Source organism: Atractosteus spatula, chromosome 7 (assembly GCF_055471065.1).
Source record: "Atractosteus spatula isolate fAtrSpa1 chromosome 7, fAtrSpa1.hap1, whole genome shotgun sequence".
Taxonomy (NCBI): domain Eukaryota; kingdom Metazoa; phylum Chordata; class Actinopteri; order Semionotiformes; family Lepisosteidae; genus Atractosteus; species Atractosteus spatula.
This window is the reverse complement of record NC_142712.1, coordinates 45,881,164-45,903,967: the sequence shown is the minus strand read 5'-3', so window position 1 is coordinate 45,903,967 and position 22,804 is coordinate 45,881,164. Positions and strand designations below refer to the sequence as shown.

Sequence of the window (22,804 nt, the reverse complement as noted above, 5' to 3'; positions counted from 1 at the left end):
ACACCGCCCCCTGCTCAGCCTTCACTCACTCGGTCTCATTCATTCAGAGAACCGAGGAGAGTGGTCTGGACATCTTAGGAAGTAGACGCTGGTTTGAATTGTAAGAGAAATATAAAACCTGCGAGTTTATTTCCTCGATAGGTCCATCCTGGGAATGATACACCGACTACAACAGAAGACTCCCTGGGCTGTTGAAGCTGCTTGTTAAAGATTAAAAAAAGCTTGTGGAAGATCATTCAGCACATCATTCAGACTGAAACAGCACAGACTGACAATTCTGAACTTGCCACTTCACCAGATGGAGAACAGCCAATGTCAGGATCCTAAAGAAGACAATGCTTTTCTCTGGTAAGATCTTTTAGTTTCTTCAAACTAAGTTAAAAAGATTTTAGAAATGACTATAAAAATTAAAGAAAAGGTAGTTAATCCATAGCCAAAACAACAGCAGGCAATGAAAATCGCACAGAGTTCAATCCTGATTATATACACATTTTCTTCTTATTCTCCTTTCAGCTGTTCTTTGGTAACCACTTTTATGAGCTAAAATGTTTTTGGATTTCTGCTGTAAGTTCATGAATACCTTCCAAGTGTGTTGACATCAGTATTCATGTAGCTTTTCTCCAAATGTTACAATATAAAATATCAAAATGAGTTCAGACTTTAACAGCACAGAGTCAAGTATGTTTTCTGAAGCCCAGAAAGTGGAGGAAGTGCATCGGACCATCAGGAAGTAGGGGATAAAGTAAAACAGGAGGTTTAAAGTGAAGTGTGGCTGTGTTTGAGTTTAAATTGTTCTTGTGTTAAAGTGGAGTATGTTCTGTGTGGAGAATCTAGCAATGTACTGAAATGTTGTGTGACCAACCCTCAAAACCCTCAAGATTTACTGCTACTGCACATAAAAGTCACATCAAGCTAAAAGCCCTTGTAAAGCACAATCTCTCAAATGAATTATTATTCCATTACATTTGTGACTGTCCATCCATTTTCTAACCGCTTCATCCAGTACAAGGTTGTGGGGGAGCTGGAGCCTATCCCAGCAAACAAGGGGCACCAGGCAGGATACATGCTGAGCAGGATGCCAGTCCATCACAGGGCAGGGATACAGACACAAACACTCAAACTAGGGTCAGTTTACTTACCAGCATATCTTCTGACTGTGGGAGGAAGCCAGAGCATCTGGAGAAAAGCCATGCAAAAGAGGGGGAGAACATACAAACTCCACACAGACAGCACCCCAGGAATTGAACCCAAGGCCCAGGTGTTGTGAGGCAGCAACACTAACCACTGCACCACTGTGCCACCCACATTTATGGCGATTTTAGCATCAATATCCATTCCTGCTCTCAGTCCATCTTGTGTCTTTTCTTAGCTTTCAGAGAACACCTTCCCTTCGCCGGAAATGGAGGAAGAGATATGGAGGCTTAGATGGCAATAAATTATTGGAGCCAAATGAGGAAGACGACATCCAAGGCACGTTTCACATATTTCTGTGTTGTGTTTTAAGAATTTAGGAACAAGTAAATGTTTATTCCACCCTGAAAAGAGAAGAAAAGAAACACAACGTTTTGGCTTTGAAGCCTTCCTCGGGTGTGAGAAAGAGAGGAAAGCTGGTCTTTGTTCCTTTGCCGCAGCTACCCACTTGAGCTACTTTTAATAATTTAGTTGCTACTGTTTAGGGTTATGCTATACACGTTGTTCCACCCCAATCTCTAATCAATGACAGTTAATAATATGACCAAAAGTGCTATTTTTTTTTAATTCTAAAATGAACCATCATTAATATTTTAATATGAATTATTCTAGATGATGTACTGTATCTTTAAAGCATTCATATTTTCTAAGAAATGCTAGTTTGTAAAGTAGACAGTAACTTGACATTCACTTTTAGCTGAGTACTTTTAACCTGACCCTGACTGATGTCACCAGTCGAGTGGGAGCTACTGTACAAGTGTGCATACTTAACATGTCCGTGCGGTGAAGTCCTCTCTTGTGTATAGTTGTGCAGAACTGTGTCTCATGTCCTCCCAGTAAAAGTGCCAATATTTAGACATCGTTTCTCAGGAGTGCTTTATCTTCTCAAAGCATCAACGTTACAAGTTTGCACATGTTAAACACTGCTGGTTACTCAGAGCTTTGTAGCACTTTTCACCATAGTTTCAAAGGAAGTGACTTCTGCGTTCTCCCCTGTGCGCTGCTGAGCTGCAGGTCAAACCAAGTTATTTGAGAGACTGACTTCAGACTCCCAGATGCACGGAGCATGTTAACCACATGCCTGTGTTTCTCACCCCAATGGACTACTCCGAAAAAATCTATTTTTCTAAATTCTAACTGGCAATGAAATATTACAGCACTGAATTTTCAAATTCATGTTTACCATCTGCAGAGCCATGTAAAAATGTAGCTGCGACATATTTCTGATAACCATTGAGTTGAGTCCCTTTCAGTCACTGCTGCACAGCTAAACTGGCCTTTTAGTATTGTTTTTGTTCATGTGGTACAGTAAATTAGTACTTTCAAAGTGTGTAGTGCTCAATTTTGGACAACTTAAAAGTTAAAAATAAAACCATTTAATGTCTGAAAATGTAGTTCGCGGACAGCCTGTGCAAGACTTGTGTGCCTTTGTACAGGGAGTGTCATTTGGTGGGGTTTTTCGACAAATAGTTTTTTTATGATCTTAAAAATGGCAGCTGGATAATGCAGCTAGCTGTAGGGAAATCAGCTTCTTCCACTCTCTTTTTTTGTGTTGTTTTGATTTTTTTTTCAGTTTTGTGTATAAAAGTCTCTTTGTTATGTTTCAGAAAACGGCCTAATGAAAGAGCCCTATCAGGAAAGGAATTCTCCTCTGACAAGGAGCGCGGAGAATCAGGTACAAGCTCAGTCCTGTCAGGAGCCCACAACACTGTGAAGAGCAGATGTTAAAATTCTTTAGACAGATAAAATTGTCACTCTCCCGTGCACACACACAAACACATTGTAGAGGACTGCTAAACTAAGCACCTCTAAAAGTGAACAAATAAGCTTTTACACCTACACACATTCATACACTGGAGAATAATTTCATACTGAACCTTACTGGAGACTGGCCAGTGCATAACCTGCCTGAGGAAATGTCGAATAAAATCTTTGAACTTTTAACAGGAGACACAGGGCTTTGGAACCAGGAGATCAAGTTACAGTCCTGATGAGGTGCAGTAAACAAGGCTTAATGGTTTCAGAAGCAAAGAAAAAGCGTGCTTTAAGACTACGTCTGCAACAAGATGCAGGAGAGTTAGTCAAGACTTTGGAAAGCGCAGACTCACAGGATCCTGCAACAAGGGTGCAGAGAGTCAGGCTGTGGATAGCATCTCTGTGCAGAAAAGCAGCATGTTGAGGGATCAGACAAAATTCCACAAGTATTAACAGTGCATTCCCCTGTGGCTTTGTGGCTTATGTCAGCTTTACTTTGTGCATGGGTTTTCTTGTTCAGTGCCATGTAAATTTAACTACATAAGTTGCCAGCTGTATTTCTAAGTGGTTACATAGCATAGTGGGTAAGCCTTTGTGGTTATAACAGGTAGGTTGTGGGTCTCAGTCCTCACTCCAGATACTGCTGTTGTATCTTGAGTGAGATTTTGTGTCCCAGACCACTCAGCTGTATAAGTGGGTTAATCCCTGTGATGGACCAGCGTCCCTTCTAGGGAGGTATTATGTGCCTTCCAGCCTCCTTAACACCACAGAAGCCAGGACGAGCTATGGCCTGATGAGCCCCTGTGGCTGGGGCAGGGACATGATATTTTACTTTATCCTCAGCTCACAGTTAATTCACAACAGAAAGTTTACACTGGCCTGTAAACTCGGACATACTGTACAGATCATTTATGCCAGTGGCTTTTGTAGTCGTAAGATTTCTATTTTTTTAAATGCTAAAGAATGTCTACCTTAGAAACTTACAACTTTTTTACAAAAGAAATTGTAATGTATTTTCAAACATTTGATAGCCAAATCTTTTAATGTTTTACACTGTTTTACCTGTGTTCATTTTTCAGCTAAACACAGCTTTTGTAAATTATAATAATTCATAATTCTTTTGGACCACTTTTTATCCCAGAGATTCTGGCCCTGATTGCGTGACTCAGCAGCCTAAGCAACTCCATCACACAGAAGTGAGAGATTATGTTATCAGCTGAATTATGGAGGAACTGAAGAGAGGCTAGTTTATTCAAGCCTGGAATGCCATTTAGACAGGTCACCAGGGCTTAACAGCCCTACAATTATGGACAGTGTCCCGGGTCTGTAAAGTATTTAGAACTCAATTTTAGTGTCTCGTAAGACAGCAGCGCCCCCCCAGTACAGGCTCCCTGGGCACCACACTGAGGCACTGGCTTGCTGTTGGGTGGAACGCAGGTCTCCCTCTCTCCACACGCATAGATTCGGAGAGTATTTTCTAAACAACTCCCGAAAATGTTTTATTATTGCCATTCTGACACCTCTTATTTCCATAGGAGACTCCCACTATGATGAACCTAGGATGTCCTGTGCCAAGAACCACTTTCCAGTCCCAGAAACCAGCCAGCTTTGTGACTGCTGGACCAGCAGGTGAATGTGTGCAGGCAGCGATGAGGGAATTCTGCGGCCTGGCTGCTGTAAAAACTTTACACATTTCCTTACACACCTCTGAGGGCATGAAAAACAGACGCTCACTTTGAACACACAGTAGCACATCCTTTGCATCCTATTATTTAAGATTTGTGACAGATCCTATTCTGATGCTTATAAAAATGTCGGTGAATGGATTAGTATAAAACACTTTCTTAGAAATATAAATTAGATTTCACAATGGTGGCACTGTGTTAGGTACATCGAAATAATCCCATCTTAATGCAAACAGAAGGCAGGCATCTGTTCACAACTGGTTTATCTTTTTGTGAGAATTTAGTGAAGTATATATTACTGCTAAACTGCCTTCTTTCATATACAGTATAACCTCTGCTTATGCTGTTATATTGTATTTTCAGATTTTCTGTGGTTTTTCACTATACTTCGCCATGAATTGTTTAAGGCTTTACTTTTGCTATTTCAATGTTTTTACTGTGTCTTAGTGCATCTTAGTCTGCTTTTACTACAATGTACCATAGTAATCCTTAGTGAGGGCAGTATGATTGGGAAATTGCAGAATTCTTGAGAACTTAATGTAGGAGGATATAGAAGGGCAGATGAGCACCGAGTTTAGATACATTTCCTAAAACTGCAGCACCATTTAACTGTAGACTGAACAACACTGCCAGTTAAATTACATGTATTCACATACATAGTGAAATACTGGCAAGGACCCACCGATACACATTGTTTGGAGGCAGTAGCTATTTTTTTTTCCAGGGCTGTTATTAAATGGTCACTATGGGAACAGCAGCTGGAATGTCTTATTACTGAACCCTTCCTTCGCTTCCTGTAGCGCTTCTTAGGCTTAGGAGGGTTAGCAATCCCTTCGCACTTATCAGGAGTTTGTAATGTTCCTTTAAAAATTACAGCTAAATATATGTATTTTATTCACACATTGTCACTACAGCAAAAAAGAAAACTGCAGCTCATAATAACCTCGTCAAAAATTTGATTGACTTCCTGCCTCTCATTTCCATATGTGCGTGTGTATGCACGTGTGATTGAGGTGAAAGCATGCAGCTTGCAGGGGTTGCACAATTATCGCTGTGGGAGAACCCCTTTCAATTTAAAAAGTTAGTTTTATTTCCTGCCACGGGGGCAGACGTGCAGCACAAGTCTGTCTTTGATCTGCTTTGACAAGCTGCTTTCTCAGAGGAGAGGCCAGGCTTTTAGAAACTGTAGGCGAGACCCTCCAACACTAAGTACATGGATATAATAACTTCTAATGTAATAATGCATATAATAATGTATAATACATGCATATGCAATAATTTATACATATAATAATACCCCAAAAGTTATTTTAAGTTTTCTTCAAAGGAATTTAATAACGTGCATATCGGTTGAGGGATGTGCGGGATTTTAGGCTGTAGTCTTTCTGGGGGCTGGGCTTGAGTCCCACCACTGCCATTTACGCCAAGACTAATTCAAGACTATTTTCAGTTATACATCTAAAATCATTTTATACATCCAAAATCTATCTCTTTTAGACAATTGGCCTAGATGAGCTGAACGGCCTCCTCCTGGTTGTGACTGTTCTTATGTGGTTACGGAGTGAAAATGTATTTAAATCTGCTTTATGCTGCTGTACGCTGCTTGCAATCAACAGTGGGTGAGGTACTGAACTTCTATTACAAAACCTTTTTTCCCTCTGAAAGTCACATCTGTAACCTATCAGTGGCCAAACGTCGGTAATGGTGCTTACTGGTTTCCGTTTAACTCCGTATGAAAGGTTTCATGCTATTAAAAAATGGGACAAATGAGTCAAAGGCACTGACTCCTGCTGCGGTTGTTGTGCAGGAGCCTCGGCCTACATCAGCAATGAGAGCCAGAAGTCTTTAGCTCCCCAGGGAGAGCAGGCGCGCAGCTGCAGTCCTCTGAGGCAGAGCGTCAGGAGGCTCGACTGTCAGCAGGCACACACCAGAAAGAAAGTGTAAGTCCTCTAATGACACCACCGGGTGAGGACAGGATGAATCTAGGAGGGAGAAAACGCTACATAAGCGCTTCAGCTCCCATGTTAGGAATCAGGCAAACCAGGAACACTTATAATTACTTCAGAATTCACTGGGCTCAAACTCAGTAAACCACATAATCATGCTAAAAATGCAACTTGTTTTTTTAATGAGCAATTAAGCTGGAAAGCACTTAGTGAAATGATAATTTATCTGTTTCACTTGTACTCAAGGAATCGTGGAAAATGCCCTTGCTGAGCTATGAAATGATGGTTTTAAGATATTTTCAGAATGTTTCATGAAAGGCAGAGGTACGTTCGGGCATGACTTCTCCTTTTGTATTTGCTGTATATAAATTAAGGCAATGTAATGCATGCTCTGCATTAGTAGTGATAATCCAAATTCAGAGGTTTGCCTGAAAATACATTCCTTATCTGAAAGTCACTTTTTTTCTGGAAAGAATCACAGCAACCCGTAAGCACAAGCTCAGTTCACTGCAAGGAGTGCATCAATTTACAGAAAATGATGAACCTATTTAGCATGTGTGGAATATGTAAGAACAGCCTCAATTGAAGGGAGAACATGCAAACTCCACACAGAAGCACCCCTATCTGGAAACAAATGCAGGACACAAGAGCTGGGACGCTTCACTAATTACCAGGCCCCCACACCTCCTAGAAAGTTCATCAGCTTAATTTCAATTTAATTTCTTCCTGGTCTAGCTCCCCTAAAAAAAGAAGCTCCCCAATTTTGTAATTACAAAACATAAGTATGTTTTTTTTTTCCACCAGGGCAGCAGATGTCTTATTTGAAAGTTTTGCCTCAGAAGGAAGAGTGAACATGACTCAGTTTTTTGAGGTACAATCTTTCTTTTGTTTTTAACATCCATCCATCTTCTCAACGTTTTAGCACCCCAGTACAGGGCTGTGGAGGCATCCAAGCAATGGGCCCCAGTGTTGCAAGGCAGCAATGCTAACCAATGTGCCACCATGCCATATATCCCATTGTCTGCTTTTTCTTCCTGAAAATGAAATAATCCATTTATACAAATCATATTGTGCTCATTCTCCGCACCTCTGCAGACAGTGTGGAGCTCTGGAATTCGGAAAACGGACCCCCGGATTAAGGACTGTTACTTACTAATGCGGAAGCTTCAGGAGGCAGATGGCACCGTGGACAGAAACACCTTCCACAGGTTAGTGAGCCGGGCTGGAAAATTCTAGAAGAAAAGGGGGGGTTGGCATAATCCAAACGGGCAAAAATTAACGTTGCTGTTTATCTTTTCCAATGTTTTGCCTTCACAAGGAAGAGGAGCAGCTTTTGAAAGTCTCCAGGTAAATGTGTTGCTTCAGTTTAGTGCCATCTGACTGTGGCACCCATTTGTGTGGGTAGACTGGTACAGTTATCTCAAGCCAGCCATTATCACAACAAGCAACAATTTAAACCTGACAGCACCTTAATAAAAACTACTTGTCCAGGCTCACTGGGATGTAAATGCAGGTTGCATAGTCTTAGAATTGAGAAACATTTATTGCACATTATACTAATGCAATGCTGTTATTATTCTTTTGACAAGTACGTACATAAATGGAGAGATACGCACTGTACATGCTGTAGATGAACAGATGCACTAACAGATAGAGATAAAGATTCACCCAGAGTTTGTTTCATAATATGGCCCTTAATATGTTCACATAGCTGACAGTTAGGAATTCTTTAAACTTGAATAAACAAATTATAAAAGCAGACAGGGAATGCAATGCATTTGTTAAGAGTCTGGAGCTGTTTTCGCTTGGCTGGAAAAAAGTGTTTGTGCTTATTTATAAATTGCAGAGTTTGTAGTTTTGCACAATTAAAGGATTCAAATGTTTCTGCTAATGGTAAACAAATCAAAGTATATATGCAAGTTCATGCAATACCTCTATAAAACAAGTGTAGGCGTAAGCTTGTAAGCTTATTTATTTTGATGACTCCATTTTTTTAAGGGTTCAGTAGTCATGTTGGGAGAGTAGAGACTGTACACTGAAAATACAGACTGCAACCCAGGATCTCAGCTCTGCCCTTTGTGCGTGATTTTCGTAATATTCCATCTTCTGCTATGAACAAGCAGTTTGCTCATTATATCCCCCATATGCAAAACGAGGTATACGCTCTTTTGAAGGGGTTGGAGAGTGTTTCAATATGTGTGATTTTTAATTAAAATCAAGAACCTCTCGGATTGTGGAATAGCTAATTTTCACATCTTGGCTCGAAGCGAAGAAACCCATAATTGCGCGCTGGAGAGAGAGTGATGAACTGAGTGCGACTCTTCTGGCCTGCCCTTTCAGTCTGATACAGGCACTCCGCTGGGAGTTCAGCACCGTTTGGAGGAGTCCTCCAGCAACCGCACTGCACGCACCCAGGAGGTCGCAGGGGGGCGCTGTGAGAGAGTCCTGGCCGATTGATTGCACCCTACCCTGGACGCAGAGCTCAGACGACTGTCACTGCCTGAGCAATCCTGGTCATAGTCAGCTAGTGACATGACCAAGATTCGCATCCCTGATCCTAGGCCATAGACTGCGTTCACAAAAACAAAATGACTGACAGATGTGTTGTTTGTGTTTGCAGGTGTGTAACCGGCTTTGTGTCTTTCATTCTGAAAGCTCTGCAGGGAAGGTTTATCATTCCTGATTTTGGCACATTCACTGAAGAAACCCAGAAGATTTTCCTGAAGTGCAAACAGCTGGATTCTATCAAGGTGCACTTTCAGACAGAAAAAAGTACTTCTGTCAGGTCCAAAAATAATATTGTATTTGGACGTCCCCAAAAACTGTCCTACTTAGGAACAAAAACAGCTGCTTTACTGACGCCTAAAATTTTACTATGGTTTTTTAGAATGGAAAAAGTGAGTGAACCATAGGAATATCCCTATTTCCTAAATGGAAAATAATTTAAAAGGACCCTGTTTCTGTGTTAATTTATTATAGCTTGTCATCAGTGAGATGGAAAATCACAGTCTGAAAGTGCTTCCTTTGTGCTTACTTGTAGCTGGAGCAGAATGCTGTAACCGAAGATAGAGGGAAATGGGGAGTCTCTATTTGTACAGTAGATGGACAAAGGTAGTATTATTGTACGGTACAAAAAGAGCCATTTAAGAAGTTTAAATGTGTTCTATGAAAGTAAGATTCTGTAGTGGCTTATTATTTTATAAATAATGATTTAAAAATGGTGCAGCTCGGTGGCACATTGGTTAACATGGTTGCCGTGCAGTGATGGGTTCCCTGGGTCCAGATCTGCATCTGGGATGTTCTCTGCATTGGGTACATATGTTCTCCCTGCGCGCGTGCGTACGTGCGTGTGTGTGTCATGCTGCTTGCCACGATAGGCTCTGGCTCCCCCGTGACCCTGAAATGGAAGAAGTGGTTAGAAAATGGATGGGTGGACGCATTTAAAAATAAAAAGTGGAACAGGATGTTTCATCTGAAACACTAAGAGTTCTCGGGTACTTAAAACCCTAAAAACAAATAAAGAAACATGCACATTGTTGTGGTTTCTGTGGGTGACACAAACCACCCCCATGTTTAGGGTTAACGATAGGATGTTGATAGGAATGTGGCTTGGTAAGTGCTCTCTGTGTGATTCTGGAACCTTCTGCAGGCTGTCTCTGGGGGACTGTGTGGAGCCCTGCGTGCTTGGAGAGGCATCCTGGCCATTGATATATGGCATTACCGTGGACCAGTTCAGCGCTGACTACGTACACAGATTTGTGGGAATGGAGGAGTTTTCAAAATACGAATCACCTTTCACGCTCACCAAAGAAGGTACAGAAACTGTGAGCCAGAAACACAGTAATCTTCAGACCCAGCACTCCGGCGTGTGCATGTGGACCTCGAGACAAGCAACACGTGATTTCTTTGTGTGCTTTGGCGTGCTTTTGTTTAACCTCCAATATCTTAAAGCAGCAAAGTGAACCAAAATACAGAAATGACTTCTCGGTTATCTAACCAGGGTTGCGTGAGTTGTAGTATTTTTGCCATCTGTTTGAGTTCTAAACCAAAAGTTGGACACAAATAAACACAAATCTCACTGTTTACATTGAGTCCAGTTTCTGTTTTGTTTTAGGAATTCCCCACAGTCCGCTTGTTGAGACAGGAGCCATTGTTGCTACGTCCTTATTGCAGGTTTGAAATATCTCTTTTATTTCTAGAGTGCTCTTTTCTGAAAAGCACCAACTTTTAAGTTGGAAACATGATTAAGAATCTGAGGCAGTGAAGCTCCAATCAGTCCTTCTCCTGTTTCTTTAACAGTTAGCAGCAGGCCTTGGTGCAGAAGAAGAGGAGAAGTATGAATCTGTAAGTCATTTTTGACAACGGCAATAATGCCAGCTTTTTTTGTAATGAGGAACAGACGGCATTTTAAAAAAAAGTATAAGAACATAAGTGTTTTTGGTAACAATTGGGCCTGGTTTCATCAGATACCAAAAAATTCAACATCTTTTTTAAGAATTGAAATAACTTTGACCTTCACGGGTTGAACCAGGAAGATGAGCGCTGATATTGTCCTTTGTGGCCATGAGTATTTTGCACAGAGACATTGAAGTGCAAATCTGTTTCCAGGCTTGCATTCCTGTTGGAGTACTAAACCAACAAAAGCATTTCATTTCATGTTCATAGATGAATGAAGATATTCGAAGGACTACTTTAGTATTGAGAGGAACTATATCTAGGTATTTCCCAACACTGAAAAAACAGGATGCTTTTGAGAGAAATTGTATGCTGTTGAGTATTTGTACTCATTTGTACTATTTACTGTATTATTGAGTTTATCACAACTCATAGGATATTTAAAAGGGAGACAAAATACATGGATTACCAGCTCTGTGATGACTATAGGAGAGCCATAGGAGAAAACAAATGTCAATGTCTGCTTTGCACAACTGACCTCCTTTGTCTTCCAAACAGGTTCTGAATCTAATCAGAAGACTCTGCAATAAAGAAAATGCCAGTCTGAATTGCACCAGGTAAAATCACAACCGCAATTTTAATCAACTGTTTAATTGAACAAACAGTTTCCACAATCTTCTCTTTTTCCAGTTATCACAGTCTGAGAAAAGACAGCATCCGCCTTCATGCCCTCTCTTTCTTTCTCCAGGAAAAGAAAGTAAGTTTTCGGCGTAATTCATCTGCAATGACCACCAACATGTACATGGCTACTGGCCACTGAAGGAAAGATGAAAACACACTAGAAATATCCAATTATAGTAATACACTGCTACACTGAAGCCTCCAACTGGTCGTGTATAAATGTGACTCAGTGCTGAAATGTGTTATGCATAATAGGGATATGTTGAATTGGTAAATAATACATCGTTGATTGTTATCTGGACTGAAACTTTTCATTTGCAACTAAAATCAATCATGTGTTACATTACAGTGTTTTCCAGAGTCTGTTGATATTGGCACCACTTTGGATCTGATGCTACAGGTAAATCAGATCAGATGTACAGATATAAGCTATTAAGCAGGTTTGCACACTTGTTTGTAGGCCTGTGCCAAGTTTTATTTTTAAACTGCTGCACAATGAAAGTTTTATATCAACACCTCTTTGGATGCATCCTCAATTCTTTTTATATTTTAAATAGCAAGGCGTTAGGTTTGTTGATGGCTTATCATATTATTCCATGGGATAAACTGCTCTGCTCAAGTTATGTGATTTTCTAAAAACACCAGATGCCCAATGTTGGGTAATTGATTTGAGCTACTTTTGCCAGAGAGTGGATTAAAAATCTTAATTAATAGCCATTAAGAAAGGTGTTATTCAAAGTGATTGGAGGTGAGCTGCCAATGCGAGACGTTGCAGAGAGATGTTTTGCTTCAACAGTCTGTAGATGTGTCTAGTGGAAGCTGGAAACCAGCTTTGTGAGGCACTGGCCTCATCCTGGAAGGCAAAGGGTCATTATACCAACGCAGGGTCTTAACTTCTAACTACAGGAGGAGAAAAAAATCAAAATCACGTTCTTCTGAGGACCAGAAAACACGGGGGTAATGGAACTAGGAAGATATAGGGAGGAAGCACTTCTACCCCAAGAACACATCTTGTGCAGCTTGAGGACAGTCTTACAACTGGTGTTGCAAGACTAGGAAGTACATTGACAAAGTTTTGCTCCAATGGGTGTTCAGTCCCTGCAAGGCAGCCTGTTAACAGGACTACAAGAGCAAAAAGAGCAGAGCGTCACGAAAACAGCAGTATATCCAGAGGGTGATCAGGTCTATATGTCATTGTTGTCAGGACTGTTAGCATAGGATACCAATTTTAGATTATTTTCATATCAGGAATGGTTCTGAGCCCCACTTCATATTGAGAACTCCACATGATTTTGTTATCTCAAACATTAAACACATCTTTGATCTGTATTTTTGTTAATGTTTTCAGGGGCTTTGATATGATGTTTTCCGTTGCAGCAATATTCAATGACAGATATGAGATGACTCTTACTGTCTTGACAGTGCTTATCTACAGAAGTCACATGCGAGTCTGGGGCAGCCATGGCCGCCACCCTAGCCAATGGCGGGCTCTGCCCCTTGTCAGGTGACCAGGTCTTGAGTCCCTCCTCTGTCCGAAGCATGCTGTCCATCATGCAGGTGGCGGGAATGAACAACTACTCAAGGACATTCCACTTTAAGGTATGAAAATTAGACATCAATACTTCCATTTATGATATATTTATCTATATACCACTTATATATATTTTTACATGGAATTGTGATGTGATTTTGTATTCTAGAGTACAAACAGAACATATATTTTGATTCTGGCTTTCCCCAACACAGTATCGATACATTCCACTCCACCTGCTGGAAAGATGCTGTAATTTGCTTTCATTAACTTACCTGTAGTTATTGTTCAACACCTAAAATTGTGTTGAGCTTTGATTCTCTCTCCATTGAAAACAGTAGGTTTCTCTGTTAAACACAGCATTTGATCATATTCCACACTGTAGGAAACAAAGGATAATGATACCATGTCTGTAGAAAAAGTCTCTGATTAACTGTGCACTTTTAATCGATCGTATTTGATTCAACATGCTTTCCAGACATCTGTTCCAGCCAAGTCCAGCAAATCAGGGACCTTATTAGTTGTGGTGCCAGGAGTCATGGGAGTAATGTGCTTGTCCCCAGAGCTGGACAGCTTTGACAACTCTTGGAAGTCGGTCCACTTTTGTCAGGTACCAATACAAGTTATAATCTTTCTTTTATACCACCTCCTTTTCGGTTCCAGCTAAGCAATAAGAGCATGCAGAACACTGCAAACCCAGCAATGTTATGCAAGAAAAAAGACTCTTCTTTAAAACTTTCCATCTGCATTATAGCATATAATTGTGTATCCTCATTAGGACATAGTTTCAGCAGGTATTGGTATATTTTATCAAGAGGACGTCGGACATTAAAAGGGAACCAAAATGCTTACTGGGAATTACAATTATCATAAATGTATTATGATACATACAATTATCATTAGAAACCCTGGAATTGAGAAGAGGTCATTTGACCCATCTTTTTTGTGTGGTAGTTTACATGGGTATTACTCATTTATTCTGGTTGATGCCTTTATCCTACCCATTCGCACTGCTGAGTATTATCCTGCAACAATGCAGGTGAAATACTTTACACGTGTTTACAACAGTGTCTCACCTGGGATTCATTGAGTCCATTACCCTAACCACTGCTGCCCAATTTTAGACTCATAGCTACTTTCTAGTAGTTACTGTACATGAATATTAAATGACATATCTTGAAAGAGCCCAGAATGTCAGGGCCTACACAAATCTCTATGTGTAAAGAAACATTTCCTATTTTTCATCCTGTACAAAATCTATTTTAGATTTCAACTTTGACCCCATGTCCTTGTTTCACAACTGAGATGAGTTGGACCCATCTGATACCCATTAGGCTTTTCCTAAATCTCCTTTGTTAAATGCAGATAAAAAATAAACCACATTACCTCCCCTAGGAACTGGTGTCAGCATTCCAGCTACACAGCTTTGATATAAGAACTCCATTTCGTCAGGTGGTCACATACAGACAGTGGAAAGCGGAGTCTGAGGTAGGTCACAAGTCAAGATTTAAAATTCACAAATAAAAGCCTGGTGTCTGTAACAAGCCTGTTGAAATTTCTCATCCACCTCTTTGGCAAAGGTCAGTTTTGCAGTTAATCTGAAAAGCTCTGAACTTAAAATGGGCAAGTACTGAAACTTGTATACGACAAGAATTGCTGCCTGCCACAAACCAAGACCCAAATAAAGCAAAATATTATAATAATCACATTATTTTCTTCTGCATCTTAATTACCAAACACATCCTGAAAAAAAACATTTTTATTATTATTAAAACTGCTTTGTAAATTTTTTGAAATTATGCTTCAAAATATCCAAGCCAGCCTTCCATTTTCTCATTCTCTTCATCTGCTAATGAAAGCACTTAAGGCAATGCACAATTTGAAAATTAGAACATTCTATACGATGCACAATCAGCCTGATGGAATATATTCTGTTTTGTTACTTCTGCTTTGTAAAACGCACTTCTCCGTTACAGGGGTATCAGATAATGAATGTATTGCTAGCTGCCTACAGAGGAGACGTCCGGTCACTAAGGAGGTAATAAGAGTCCAAAGCCCAACAAGCTCATGTTTAATCAAACGTTGAATAACATTCAATGTTAATTGTATACAGGATATACAGTACATTCCCTCATTCTGAAACTGTTCTATGCACTAACCCGTCTAATCGCAAGACAATTAACAAACCTCGATACTGAATATGTCAAATTCTAAGAATGCACAGAATCCATGTGAATTGTAGCTCTTCTGCACTAGCAGTATAACTACCAATACTGCACCATTTCACTTAAAACTAGATGTGAGTATCCAAGGATAGCTTTGCTACTGTGCCCAATTTACTTCTGAAGGATTGGTGTAAGCGTATATTCTGCGAGGTTGTGTCTTTCTTCTTTCCACGTGAGGAATTACAATAAAAACTCAAGCAAATTCCACAGGTACTTTCTGTCAGGAGCGGACATCAATTGCATTGACTACGACGGAAGGTCAGCTCTGCACGTCGCCGCCTCGGAGGGGCACACTGAGGTGATAAAATTCCTTGTCGAGAATGCTGGGGCAGACTTCGCTGCTCACGACAGGTACAGCCAGAAATGATTAATATTCAAGAGGAAAAGCAGAGTGCATTTGGCTTAGTGCTTTATAGACACTTAAATATCCCACAATAGCAGTGGAATTGCTACTCAGCGAGGTGGCTTGTGCTGTAAATGTTAAGACGTTTTTAATTGTACTTTACTCTCCCTGCAGACCGCTTTATTTAGAATGAATTGAATCTAAGTTAAAAGATCCTAAAGAGCTTTGTGCAAGGGAATGTGCAGGAATCGGCAGGAATCCCCAATTTTTTATCTGAAAAAAAAAATTGGAAGATGCCCAAGATATATCCCAAGATAAGATATGGAGCTACAAAAAATGGTTTTGTAAAGCTTTAGCTAATTTTCATTATATTCACGTCCCACTGTCTCAAATTAATAGCTATTCCTGAATTTAATTCCAGGTGGGGAAACACACCTCTTCAGGAAGCAGTGAGATACAATCATGTTCATACTGTGCAGCTACTCAAAAGGTACAAAGAACACCAAGAATCATCATGAGTGATCTACTGAGCACAAGAAAAGGAATCCACAGCACTGTGCGTCTGCAGGAAGCAGACAGTCCCCTATCATTTTCTTGCCATACTTAAGACAATAAAATTGTGAATATACTTCTTCAAAGTATAGATCTATTATTACAGTGGCCAGTGAAGAGTCATCTTTTTAATCCTAAAATTAGTACTCTTCCCAATATACAGAAAAAACACTGCCTTGTTTTCACACATCTGGAAAGAGCCCAAGTATCTGGTATTTTTTACCTTGGCTTTAAACTAATGCTCTGTATTAGGAAGTAAAAGTTCATAATGTTTTGTGAATGATAAAGTAAGAATGCATTCACTGTGTTGCAAATGCAAGACTGGCCAGTTTCTAGCAGCTTTAATATTATTTTTATTTTCACAACTACATTTTCCCTGTGAGCATTAACATTAGCATTAGCATTAGCATTCTGAAAGCACTGACTGCACAGCAGCACTATGTACTTCTAGTTCTTATAATGTAGTGCCAGTACTTAAATACCATGTTTTTGCAAATTCCCCACACAACAGCCAGTTTCTAATATTTCCAAGACACACCGCTGCCATTTTGAAAACAACACACATTGGATCAGCCAAAATATTTACCCTGTAAACACAAAATGTTTCAAGATTGACTTCCATGTCAATGACATTAGTACATATTTTATTTTACAGAAGACAAGACTGTACAAATTCTTGATGCACTCCTAGGATGGTTTTCAATTACGACCATGTTTGACATTTACATGAAAACGCTGAAGTCTGGGAATTTGTTTTTTCTTGGTTTCTGTGTGTAGTTGTGGTGGCTGTGGCTATCAATATTAGCCTGCTGATGTCAGCAATTGCTGTGGTCATGTACATGCTAGATACAGCTCCTTGAGAAGTACCTGATAAAAGTGAAGGACGCACATTTCAAACATACAGTTAGCAGATGAGCTATTTTAAAATGTATGAAAAGTATGAAGCCATGTGCTGTAGCTTACTTTTTGCTATAAAAAGCCATGACACAGCATACCCCAGGCCTGAGCGGAGTCCAGACAATCCGAGACTAAACCAGTCTTTAACAGTCCTCGGGTCTTCTTCGGCTCAGTTTCTCAAAGCAGTCCACGTGACCAGTAGCACCTTTTCTACAGTACAGTACTAACAGGTAAAACTAGACAAACAATGGCCAGCATGTGCATGAGTCTCCAACTCCCTTTTTGCATGCTCAAGTCTTCTCTGCAATCCCTGACGACGGCGCATGCTGCTGTACAACTGAAAAGTAAAATTGATAAAGATAATCCAATTCCATGTTTTATGTATAAAAAATTATTTCTGGTATCTGTCCATCTTCCACTGAAGTGCCGTTGTTATTCCCAGGTGAGCTAAGGAAGAAAAAAGTTGTTTTGGTCCCTGTTGTAGATTCGTGAACCACTTTCTTCAGTCCTTTTGTGCCATAGTGCGAATCTGGGCCCTACACAGAGAAAACAGTCTTTATTTTCTGAAACCTCCACAGAGCCCTTATCAACAACAAAATGGTAACAATCTTAATCAATATCAATGTTATCTCTTAGCTATTAAATATTAGATCTTGCAATACTACTGATACATGAGGCAATTTATGCACTGTACCTTACCTAAGTTTCCAAGAACAAATGCTAAAATATTTTCCAGTCTGTTAAGAATATAAAGGGATCAAAGTTTCCATATGAAATGACTTATGTTTTTAGCAGAAATGTGACATATGAAATTCTGCAATACATTTTGATGTAACTAACCACACAGCTCTGTGAAGTATAAGACCATACACTTCAAAACCTTTGGTGAAGTAAAACAATCTTATAAAAAAAGTGTATTTTAAGAATGATTTGTAAATAACAGACAGATACACACCTTAAGAGTTGCACAGGCAGTATAGCTGACATTCGGTATGATTTCTATGGGTTCCTTAAACATGACCCTGAAAGTATTAGCAGTTCCGTCGCAGCTAAATCCTGTATCATTCTGTCCAAGTGTCAGACTTTTGTCACTTTCAATAATCTAGAAAAAATACAATTTGATTATAATAGTATAACATCTGTTCTGAAAATATTTAATTCGACACTTGATTAAAATTTAAGAATTCACTCAAAACTTACAGTACCTACATCATTATCTTATTAAATTATTAATTTAACAAATATTTTAAATTTCTGATTATGTCACACTTGGGAAAAGCAACTGTACCTGTATGTTGACTTGATAATCTGTAGGACCGTGTATAGATCCATAGAGCCCAAAACCTACTACAGATATTCTTCTATTAACACTGAACCTGTAATAGAAAATGAGGAAAAACTATGGTGAGGAAAAATATCACAGTAATAAAACTAAATATCATGGGCATTTCTTTAGACCCCTATGTAAAATTCCTGCGTCCGTCAGGACAAAAGGTAAGGCCTTAACTCTATCAAGTAATATTTCAAACTTTTTAAAATATTTTAAAACAGGAGATGGCAACTCCAGTCCTCCAGGAGCACAGGATCCTTTGATTTTCATTCCACCTCTGTTCCTAGTTACTTGTCTAAATAATTAAAATAAAACAGTATTTTTTTTTTACTTTCGTGAGAACTTATGAAGAACAGCTGTAAGCCCTTCAGGACTCCATGCCCTTTCAAACTGGAGTGGCCCATCATAAGCATATAGAGCCATTTCATGTGGTATGTGATTAATACACACTGTACACTAAGATATGCCATGTTCGTACATTGTAGAATATCAACAGCACCTTGCCTGCAGTCTGAAACCTGAATTCAGATATTTAAAGACATGAAATGATAGACTCAGGGGAATAACAAAAACATTGCAGCACAATTTTAACTATCCATCTTAAGAAAATGTGCATGTGTCAGCTAGTAGTAGCTTTTGTTTTACCACAGACTTCTCATCAGTCATTTCTCTGACACTTTGTGTAGCACTTTTATTTGAACTTGTGTCTTCGCGAAGGCCCATTCCATTGGAAATTCCATTGGTCTTTCCGACACATTCCTAATACCATGGGGCGCTCCTGAGCGGCTCAGCTGGCCAAGCAGCTACTTGAGCTCAGCTCTTTGATGCAGATGTTACGGGTTTGGGTTTGGGTCATGTCACTATGAGATGTGATGGAAATACTGCAGCTAGCAGCGCACGACTGGCTCAGTGCCACTGAGAGGTCCCAGCCCAAGAGGAACGGTCCCTCTGGAAACCTCTTCCGTTGAACCTCTTTTATGCTGCCACAGTGTATAAAAAACCGAATGGCTCCCTCAGCTGGCACTACTGTGAGCCACAACAGTCAACTGGCTGTACTAAACTGGCTGAGTACATTTCATCGTTGGTAACTGGTAACTCAGTTTTCAAAACAAGAAGAAAAATAATTTTATTAAAAGACAGTTAAAATGTATTTTTACAACAAAGGCTTACCTTATTCTGTCACTGGTACCACTATATCCCCAGCGACTCTCTACCTGTTGGAACCTATTAATGCTGCATTCCTTTCCCCTGAGACAACACCTTGGTCTGTCAATGTAGTCAACCCGGGGTTTGGGGTTTACTGTAAAGTGTAAAAACAGATTTACCACCTCCCGATCGAACAAAATTCCAGACTGGGCAGGCCCTGTGGCACAAGAAAGAATATTAAACTTGCTTCTACAGCACTTCCTTTTGGACACAAAACAAAAAGAGTTAGCAGAAAACTTACAATTTCATCAGCAGTTTGGGGAGACAAAAAAGTCAAAGGAGATGCATAAAACAAATATGATCAATCTATTTAATTATGACAGCATCTTTATCTTGTATTAGAAATGTACAGAAAATCATTTGTACACACACTATAGGGTAATTGGAAATTTGTAACAAGACGGGCTCAACTGCTCTTCCGTAACAAGGTGTTTACCTGCAGCAAATTCTTCCACAGTCATCAGAGGGAAGCGAATAAGCGAGAGAGCTTTTCCCAGAACTTTCTGTTTGTTTTCAGAAGTAAGTGGAAGCTGCTGCCTGTAGCACTCGGCTTCAGCCCAGCGTACAACTGCTGCAAAAAGCCTGCTCTCTCGAATACCCAGAGTGTCTCTCTCCAGCACAGCACAGAGTGTATCTAAACAGAATGCAACATTAAAAGTCAAGATCACCACAAAGGTCAGCTTGGAAATCTGGATTTATGTGAAGCCACAGATCTAGGTTCAATTAGTTGTTCTTTAGATCAGCATGCTTGGATTTAATGGATACCTGCATTACATTTCCTGGTCTACATTCACTGTGGAAAACATAGTAAGTTAAAACAGAGACAAAAGGTTTTCTTACCTAAATCAATGTCTGTGAAGCCCTCTGCACTTATTGCATCAGCAGTGCTTTTATCTATTGTATCTAAGCATAGGCTGGCAAGCTGAGGCTCATCAAACAATCGAGCCTAGAAACAAATTATATCAAGTTAACTTCTCTCTTTATTCGCATTTATACATTTTCATGCACTACATAGAAGCCATTATAATCTTGATACATTATTACACCTAAAATATTATTTTAAAAATGCATTAACATTTTCTGTGCATGGTGAAGGTTTTATTTTTATTAAAAAAGAAGTCATGTGTTCTTTAATAAAGGCATTTCTTTCAAGACTTTCATGTTCCAGTTGTTTACCTGGGTAAGGAGCATAAAGGCATTGTCAGCTCGGAGATGTTTGGTAAGAAATTCTACACAGTGCGCCTCCAGTGCGGGAACTGCATATTTTTTGGCAGTGTACAGAGTGGTCATGACGGTCTCTGGACCTATGTGAACTTCATCTGAATACAGAAACCTCGAGGCAAGTACATGACAGGTTAGCATGGCCCACTACGCTCAACACGTTACAAATCAGTTCATTCTAGAAGCGTGCATTTCTTCCCATGAATAAATTCATTCTAAAAGCCCATCAGCAGGTAAGCTCTGCTAGAGGAGAGCAGACTCATCCACCTCACAGCACCAGGGCGAGATGAGAACAAAGCGCTGAAAGACTACTTTGATCACAGTGCACACACACATCTTGCAGCCACTATTACAAGGTAACGCGAGGTCAACGCAAAGCATAACGAAACACCACTATGGTGTCCGTGGCTGGATCTTCAATGATAAACCCAATGTAACCTAGAGTGCATGCTGACTTGTTCCTCTGGTTATCTCCAGTCTGTAAGAGCCATGTGCCACAACACAAACAAACAGACAGCATTGTATCTGTGTGTGTAGAAACCTACAGTACCACTTTTACAGCAGCACTTAAAAAATTATCTACAGCCCATCAGTAAATAACATATTTCATACAAACGCTCCCGTTCAGCTTCTGATGGACATCCATATGAAAACCTGGGCAATTAAGACGTAATATGCTCAAAGTCTGCCTGCCAACACCAATAAACTTCTAATAGGATTTTACAGGCACTTCTGTTCTTAGTTCTTGAGAGGTGATGCTCATACAGAGTATTCGTTCCTAACCTGAAAGTGGTCGTAATATTTGGTAAGAATTCAAAACAGGAGAAGCGTGAGCTAGTGGATTTCCAAAGTTATTTCTACCGTTTACACATATTAAACTATAATGATTCTTCGCGGCTGCTGCAGAATATTTTGCATAAGAGGGGTAAGGATGCCACGACAACGTAGAAGGAATCACTGTACTAAAAAAACATGACCAACCGTTCTACAGTTTCTGACTTCATTGTGTTCTCTAGCATAAACAACGATCGACACACACCCATTTCATGATGGACAGAAAAGTAGAACCACCCAGGTAATTTCAGGATTCACTCCTACCTGAGCAAGGCTAAGAATGCAGCCGGCTCCACATCAGGCAGCTCAATCTCTGCAGAGGTAGTCGCCATGCCCCCGTTAAACATGGCGTCAAAGACGGCACTGCCAGCCGCCAGCACGAATTTGTGAGCCGGGATCCTCTGAGCTTGCCTGCCCTTGCCCACCACGAACTTCACGTCGCTAAGCAACTCGTTGTTGAAGAGAAAGGCAAAGCGCTCCTTCACGCTGCTCTTGGTCGCCTGCCAGTTGTACATGGGCTCCCGGTGCAGGCCCAGGGCCGAGGAGGGGTCCGGACCCGCCACTACTGCGGACACGGCCGCTCCGCTCCTCCCAGCTCCGGAGTGGGCGAAGTTCGAGGCTTGCCCTTCAAGGTTGGGCATCGTCCCACCTCCCGTCGCCATGGTCGGAAACGGTTTTCCAATTTTTTTATTTGTGCGTCGTGTACGGGTCGGCGGCCGAGAGGTGTGTGAACCTGGTCGCTGCTGTAAAGGGCAGCAAGCCCAAGACCATGTTTCAGCACGAGACCAGCCTTCCCTGTCCAGCTTCTGTTTACTGCTCGCACTAATGACGTCACCCTGCGCACACTTCCGGTGCCTAGGCTGCGCTTGAGTTTATTATGGTGTCCTTGAGCTTCAGTTTCTATTTATGCCGTGCGTGACGACGCAGATGTAACACACACGGATATAGCTATCTATAATATAACAAATGAACAGAGACGCATTTTAAAGGGATATAAAGATTTACTTATGAG

General features: G+C 40.4%; 2 protein-coding genes across 3 annotated transcripts; one reads left to right on the top strand and one right to left on the bottom strand.

Annotated features, from left to right (window-relative positions):
* The first annotated feature begins 189 nt into the window (after positions 1–189).
* On the top strand, positions 190–17,207 carry glsl (glutaminase like). The gene is made up of 21 exons (XM_088922395.1): positions 190–348; positions 1,370–1,470; positions 2,799–2,866; positions 4,482–4,575; positions 6,439–6,571; positions 7,382–7,448; positions 7,673–7,785; positions 9,198–9,327; positions 9,618–9,688; positions 10,227–10,390; positions 10,692–10,750; positions 10,877–10,921; positions 11,531–11,589; positions 11,663–11,729; positions 12,003–12,053; positions 13,076–13,252; positions 13,663–13,794; positions 14,580–14,672; positions 15,161–15,222; positions 15,620–15,760; positions 16,174–17,207. The coding sequence occupies exons 1-21, from the start codon at positions 299–301 to the stop codon at positions 16,268–16,270; spliced, it is 1,974 nt and encodes a 657-aa protein (XP_088778521.1). The 5' UTR covers positions 190–298; the 3' UTR covers positions 16,271–17,207.
* On the bottom strand, positions 16,630–22,627 carry LOC148831140 (BTB/POZ domain-containing protein 1-like). Of its 2 annotated transcripts, none has more exons than XM_088922393.1 (8): positions 22,057–22,616; positions 20,914–21,070; positions 20,578–20,683; positions 20,174–20,371; positions 19,702–19,831; positions 18,490–18,577; positions 18,157–18,303; positions 16,630–17,737 (listed from the first exon to the last, which is right to left on the bottom strand). In XM_088922393.1, the coding sequence occupies exons 1-8, from the start codon at positions 22,452–22,454 to the stop codon at positions 17,579–17,581; spliced, it is 1,383 nt and encodes a 460-aa protein (XP_088778519.1). In that variant the 5' UTR covers positions 22,455–22,616; the 3' UTR covers positions 16,630–17,578. The 2 variants fall into 2 exon arrangements, with proteins under 2 accessions (XP_088778519.1, XP_088778518.1); XM_088922392.1 differs by having other exon boundaries at positions 16,931–17,737; positions 19,702–19,894; positions 22,057–22,627.
* Positions 22,628–22,804: the final 177 nt, after the last annotated feature.

Bases quoted from the DNA above. Each gene is read 5' to 3' on its own strand.
- glsl (XM_088922395.1), top strand. From the start codon at position 299: ATGGAGAACAGCCAATGTCAGGATCCTAAAGAAGACAATGCTTTTCTC. The intron at 7,449-7,672 runs GTACAATCTTTC...GCACCTCTGCAG, and splicing joins ACATGACTCAGTTTTTTGAG to ACAGTGTGGAGCTCTGGAAT. The intron at 9,689-10,226 runs GTAGTATTATTG...AACCTTCTGCAG, and splicing joins TGTACAGTAGATGGACAAAG to GCTGTCTCTGGGGGACTGTG.
- LOC148831140 (XM_088922392.1), bottom strand. From the start codon at position 22,454: ATGGCGACGGGAGGTGGGACGATGCCCAACCTTGAAGGGCAAGCCTCG. The intron at 20,684-20,913 runs GTAAACAACTGG...ATTTGTTTCTAG, and splicing joins CCTTTATGCTCCTTACCCAG to GCTCGATTGTTTGATGAGCC. The intron at 18,578-19,701 runs GTAAGCCTTTGT...TTTCTATTACAG, and splicing joins GGTACCAGTGACAGAATAAG to GTTCAGTGTTAATAGAAGAA.